The sequence below is a fragment of the Vespa crabro genome, chromosome 1 (genome assembly GCF_910589235.1).
Source record: "Vespa crabro chromosome 1, iyVesCrab1.2, whole genome shotgun sequence".
NCBI lineage: Eukaryota > Metazoa > Arthropoda > Insecta > Hymenoptera > Vespidae > Vespa > Vespa crabro.
This window is the reverse complement of record NC_060955.1, coordinates 17530650-17537257: the sequence shown is the minus strand read 5'-3', so window position 1 is coordinate 17537257 and position 6608 is coordinate 17530650. Positions and strand designations below refer to the sequence as shown.

Below are 6608 nucleotides of genomic sequence, written 5' to 3'. Positions count from 1 at the left end.
TACCCGGTCTTAAACCGGCGCCATTAGTTTGTATTGTTTGAACAGGACTTGGTGGACGTTGAGATATCGGTGGTTCCAATATATCGCGATACTTCGAGACCATTAGTACAGAGATGAAGTAAACTATAGCCAGGGACAGAAACTGTGCCTGCTTGGTTTCTTCCTGTAAAATGAGGAAACAGTGGATTATTAACGTACCGTTCATCAAATTTCTTAAAACAAGTTCCTCTTCGAAGTCTCAAATACAACTGGTGAAAGAAGATATTATCGAAGTTTCGATAAGATCGATCAAAGTACATATCTACTTACAACATCTCTGTATATCACGGCTCTCAAGCGATTCACATCCATGTCTTGAAGTAATTTTTCCGGATCCTTCACAGGACTTAATTGATGAGCCAGATTATCCACTATGTTCTATAAAGGAGCAACGATATTCGATATATAAATATAAAATATTGCATCCGCTTCTAAAGACTCTATAGTGCGTTGACATGGATAAGAAATGAAGGAGAACGAGAAAGAAAGAAAGAAAGAAAGAAAGAAAAAAAGAAAGAAAGAAAGAAAGAAAGAAAGAAAGAAAGAGAGAAAGAAGGAAAGAAAGAAAGAAAGAAAGAAATAAAGAAAGAAGGAAAGAAAAAGAAAAAAGAAAAAAAGAGAGAAGAAAAAAAAAGTAAGTCTTGATATCTTGAAATTATAGAGCGTACATACGCTCGTGTAAAGGTATTTAATTAGGGGACCTTCTAAGGACCAATCGTGCTCTACCGCGATTTAAGATGATACTAATTAGTACTAATCTAAATGTTTCTAATGTAAGCTGAATTATGACAATAGGAAATAACGTACCTTGGGCGATGTCTGAGCTCCTCGTATTAGAGACTGTATGTGCTGTGATTTATTACTAGTACCAATCTGTCGACCTAACATGCTGTACGATCTGCCACGCTCTTTACACTCTAAGCAGTTTCTAACGGCACATGTACAGACCTATAGAAGCATTTTATCAGAGACATATATATATATATGTACGTATGTAAAAATAATTGTATTTGGGGATAAGGTATTAATGAACCTTTAGTATGTACATATGTCTGAAGTTAACTAAATGCGAGAAAATACACAAAGATTTCACAAGCGAAAATACACAGCCGTGTATTTTTAATAATAAAAATTATCTTTAGCTAGCTTTATAGAGAAAAATTGTATATGTATATGTATCTGTTTGTTTGCTGTTTGTATGTATATGTGTGTGCGTACGTGCGTCCGTGTGTGTGTGTGTGTGTGTGTGTGTGTGCTCGTATGTGTATCTGAAACTAATGTATAAGACATTTATAAGAAACGACACTCTTTGCGATACTCGACTAAATTTTGGTTGATAAGCAATTTATTGTAATATGATAGTTCCGTGAATTCTACAAAGAGAGAAGACAAATTTTTGACTTATTATCATATATCATATGATAATAAATTATGAAATATTGTAACATATGTAATGTGGGATGTTGATATGAGGCAAACTACGCATATGTATATATTTATACTATTTGAGCAAGAACTAATAGAATATTGATTCCCACACTATCAAGGTATTATATTTGTCGAATTGAAATTATCAATTATTGATACTTAAATGAATATGTATGTGATGTGCATTTCTAATGTTTGTGATTTTCCTGGCGAGTTTCAATGATCTCAAAAATCTTATTTGTATATTATCAATGCTATATAATGAAATAGACTTTCGATTATATCATTTCATTCGATAAACGCGAATGTAAACGATAAAATAATTATGATGGATTTGAAAATTGAAAAAATAAGATGAACGATACAAACCAGTCGCAAACATTGTCTCAGAATTCCACCGCTGGACATGTTCTTCTCAGCTTCGAGTTCACCGAAGTTCAAGGAGCTTGCGAAGATCAGAACGTCAGCCATGTTGACTAACCTTTGAAGAAACGAAACTGCTACTTCTATAGGCATCCCCTGAGTCGGTTCGATCACGTCTAACTCGCTCTGTGAATATCAAATCACAATAAAATTCAAGTACAAATAGGATCATTGGTTACTTCAACGAACAACCATGAAAATACGTACGTTTGGCGATGTAGCCGAAGCTAAAAGTGGCAACAGTCCACCGCATGCTATGATAAGATTGTCGGCCAATTGTGAAATCAGGTGAACGGTATTGACTACGAAAATTGCATTTTCGCTACTATTCACAAAATCCAATACCGATTTAGTGGAGTGACTACAAAATAAAGATATATCTCTGATTAATTTAATATTTTAATACTTAGAAAATAAATTATTGTTCACGTATAGATTACCTTCTCCAAACTTGAATATCTGTTTCGAGAGAGAATAGAACATCCGATAATAATCGCTGATGAATGTATGACCATTTAAATTCTGGTATTCTGAATGGTGGCCGAGTCGGTCCCGGACTGAACATTGGTCTGGTGGAAGGATTTCCTTGCTTCGTTCTTTTCGATTCTGTAAGAAAGGACATTTGATCGATCATTTTCACAAATTTTATCTTTAACATTACATAAAGAAATTTAAATAATGTTGACAAGAGCAAGAACGTACCAAAATGATTCGGATCCACTTGCGTGGACGTTGAGGCACTCCTTGGTCTTTTTTGGGGTGATGATGTTTTTCGTAAGGGAACAGGCAGAGAAGGAGGTTCCTCGGCGTTGCTTTCAGCAATCATCTCGGAGGATACGATCGGCAAACTGGATCTGCGGTGGGCATCTACGTGATCTGGAGTTAAGTCATTCGTAGTAACTGGATTGTCCATTGCAACCACATTAGAACTAACGTTTTGAGGCACACCGTCGGGTAAACTTTTAGTAGCATCACAGACCGTAGATATTGTTGGGATTTGCTGTTTAGGATTTGGCACTTGCGTCACATTATCTACAGAACTTTGAATATCGCTATTACTAGAAACACTATCCGTTACTCCTACCTCGTCGGTTCTCACCGGAATGTCTGACTTATTATCACTTACGCTAGTAGAAATAGTGGACGGCTCCCTTGAGTGTTTTTCAATTACCTGCTCGTCGTCGTTACTATTAATAACAGCACTTTTGTTGTTCTTTAAAGCGTCTGCGACGACACGTTCGTCGCTCTCTAACGTACTACTCACTACGACTTTTTCGGCTTCTTTTCCTATCTCTTCTTCTTTTTCTTCTTCTTCTTCTTCTTCTTCTTCTTCTTCTTCTTCTTCTATTTTTTCTTCTATTTTATCGTCATTGCTACTTGTAGTTTTTGCGTTAGTATGCGTTTCTATCGTATCGATCAAATCTTCTGGACCCTTTGGAACGTCCTCAATTTCTTCGGCATCTTCATTGGCCCTAACGTTTCTTTCTTCAGCTACGGCAACTTTCTCAGCGAAATCTTTCTCATCGATCTTCGCGACATCCGCAACGCCCGTCTTTGTTTCCGTGGATGTTTCCTGTTGTTCCGTTGGTGTTAGATATGCCTCAGAAGTATCGCTATCTATGATTTCTCGATCATTTTCCAATTGTAGTTTTTCAAGATACTTCGAATCGTCAACTGATTCCGATTCTTCCTTAGTCATATCGTTTATAATTTCGGACTTCTTTTCGTCGTCGTTCGTTTCCTCCATCTTTTCTGTCTTTTCTGACTTTTCTAACATTTTTTTAGGACTATCTTCCTTAGTACTACTCGCGTCGTTATTATAATCCATTGTCTGATGAGACTTATCATCTTCGTTTTCTTCTTCCTTTGTTTCGGAGTCATTAGATTCTACCGGTTCGGCAACTTTATCATCATTTAAATCATCATTCTTTACCATTTCCTTTTCGACTTCTTTCTCGATAACAACATCGACATTCGTTTTATTCTCTTTATCTTCTATTTGATCTTTTGTAGAAGTTTCCAATTCTTGCTGTACGATATCGTCTTCTTTTTGTACCGTACTTTGAACCACCATAGAATCTGGACTTGGACTCTTCTGTACTTCACTGTATATATCGCTGGAGCTTTCGATCGATATCACTTCGCTGGTCTCTTGGGTCGTTGGCAAAGAAGCTACTTCGCTATTCGCCTCTTCCAAAATTGTCGGTGTGTCTGTGTGAATCTCTCGGGCCGTCGTTGGTGTTTCCGGTTTGTCGCTCAATCTTGAATCTAAAGAGACTGCTTCGCTGGACTGCATGGTATCTAAGGTCTCGCTATGGGATTTGTTGACGATCGCCGGACTACCGTCGCTTTCGGTGTTGTCTATAGAGTTCAGATCACAACTGCACGTTTCCTCAAGACGATCGTTTCCTTCTGTTCCATCAAATTCCTACAAAGAAAAACGTTTATTCTTTCTTCTTTTACGATTGATACTCTATATCGCTAGAGACTAACTTTAGAAGGACAATTTGGACCTTGGATAACCTACTTTGTAATTCCTTTCAATATGCTGAACTTCATGATTCTGTTGTTGATTAGTCCAAGGCGATGGTCGATTATAACCATTATTCCCTGAATGTTGCTGATCCCAACCGGAAATTGTACTAATGGGTCTTTGTTGTCTCAATTCAGGATCCGTTATATTATCGGATCTTTGTCTCTCATAATGCTCGTACATTTGAGCGAACTGAAGTTTAAATTCCTCGTAGGATACCTTTATAAATGAAAACAGTAAAAAAAAAAAAAAAAGAAACAAGATAAAAAGAAAAAAAGAAAAAAGATGAAGAACCATATTATATTTTTCGTAAAATCACAAATTAATTTATTTAATTATTTATCCTTTCGTCTCTGACCTTTGAATGTACTATCGCCAAAGTATCAACCCATACACGCCAACCACCATATTCATGTTTGATAGCGTGATGAAGGAGCATTCGAAACAGAGAATAAACCATATCAGAAATCTTTTGTTCCTCTGTGTTCTTTGGATGGATATAAGCCATAGCTATGAGCCACTCCTGCCAGACGGACATTTGCAATACGGTTCGACGATTTTCTCGATTGTTATTGCAAAGTAATGTCATATCGGAAAGAAACAATTTTTTCACTTCTAACAATTGTTCCGTTTGCTTTGATTGTCGTATCAGTGTTGCCACTACTTTAAGAATCACTAAAATAAAAGAAAAATATAATGCAATAAGAACGAAATCCATGTACGAATATGTTCTCTAATATACTGTTGAATCTTACTAGGATTTTCTAAACGAAAATGTGACTCTGGTTCGGGATGCCTGGCATAAAGTATTTGTTGACTTATGTGTTCCGTCATTATCTACAAATATTATTTATTATATGATTCATTATGATGATTGTAGTTAGATAAAAAAAGGATCATTAAAGTTATATAAGGTCATGGATGATACCTCGTATAAAACGTTGTAAGTTGGTAAGGACAATGTTTCCTCGTTTAACAATAATCTTTCGGCTAGTAGAGTATACAAATTGTGTGGGCTCATTACATCGTATTTCCTTCTATTGTAATTTTAAGTTAATTAGAACTTAGAATAATAATATATATATATATCTTGGAATATGTTATCACTCACTTGTGTGTACTGCGACTTAAAAAGAATCCTAATAATTTCAATGCTTGAAGACGAATCAATTGACTTTCAGCTGCTAAAAGTTTGAAGATCGTTCTAACGCCTTGTTTTGCATCGAATGCTGGTACCATCGATGAAGGATGCTCGGACATAAGAGAAATAAGCATTTGCAAAACATCGTGCAAATTTTCATCCTGCGAATAAATTCCACGTGAACACTGAGCCATTATTTATTAAACATTGTGAACAAAAATGAAATAAATAAATCCTTACCTCGTGCATCGTTGTTAAATAATTCAAAATACTCTGCAATTCGTCGTCCTTCACGCCATTGCCGATCATGATCAATTGTTTAAGAAATAGTAAAATATAAGAACGTATTGTCAAGATATCTTTTTGTTGAGGTCGTGGTCCGTCTATAAAAAAAAAAAAAACAAAAAAACAAAAAAACAAAACAAAACAAAAAATAAAAAAATTAATAACCAGTTAAAAGGATGAAGATTTCAGCGAAAATGAATTCGTTTGAAATGTTAAAAAGCTTTAAAAAAAAAAAAAATAAATAAAAGAAAAAAAGAATAAATATATATTATAAAACTCTTGCAACTCACCGAGTCCTTTCGGCGTTATTCCACTCTTGGCACGGGGATTAGCAACCCAATAGTAATACTTGAGCGTATGCACCGTTTGAAGGACAGTAGAGACGCGTCTTACGTTAGAATAAATTTGCGTATCGCTGAGGAACTCTGTGGCCAAGTACGAATAAAGCCGGGTTTGTACCGGCGCTGGCGTGTATATCCATAGAGCGGGATTAAAAAGGACGTGATCCAATAGCTGCCAGGTTAGGAATGAAAAGTAAAACAACTACATCACCATAGATCTGCCTGTTCTTCGGACACACCAATCTAGCCGACTTTTATGGAATTCCTGTCTATGACACAATATGTGCCAATATCATCGCCATATTTTTTCGACAATGAAATTCCATTCAATCCGTTTGTTTCGCCTTATACATACTATTGATAGAATTAATGATTCTTAATCGTTTTTTTTTTTTTTGATGGATATAAAATTATTCTG

At 35.7% G+C, this 6608-nt stretch overlaps 1 protein-coding gene across 12 annotated transcripts in view; it reads right to left on the bottom strand.

The window, feature by feature from the left end:
- Positions 1-6608, bottom strand: part of LOC124432458 (neurobeachin) — a 306785-nt gene that overhangs the window by 78494 nt on the left and 221683 nt on the right. For 7 of the 12 annotated variants that reach the window (XM_046981638.1, XM_046981476.1, XM_046981673.1 and 4 more), the window contains exons 14-27: positions 6140-6392; positions 5805-5947; positions 5535-5725; positions 5352-5460; positions 5179-5260; positions 4782-5098; positions 4418-4642; positions 2593-4318; positions 2331-2496; positions 2098-2251; positions 1837-2016; positions 847-987; positions 310-417; positions 1-163 (exon numbers count right to left, since the gene is read on the bottom strand). The exon at positions 1-163 is cut by the window's left edge and continues 9 nt beyond it. In XM_046981638.1, coding sequence (XP_046837594.1) covers positions 1-163; positions 310-417; positions 847-987; positions 1837-2016; positions 2098-2251; positions 2331-2496; positions 2593-4318; positions 4418-4642; positions 4782-5098; positions 5179-5260; positions 5352-5460; positions 5535-5725; positions 5805-5947; positions 6140-6392 — 3958 coding nt within the window. The remainder of the gene's footprint in view (positions 164-309; positions 418-846; positions 988-1836; positions 2017-2097; positions 2252-2330; positions 2497-2592; positions 4319-4417; positions 4643-4781; positions 5099-5178; positions 5261-5351; positions 5461-5534; positions 5726-5804; positions 5948-6139; positions 6393-6608) is intronic. The other 5 variants (XM_046981621.1, XM_046981662.1, XM_046981708.1 and 2 more) reach the window with 2 other exon arrangements.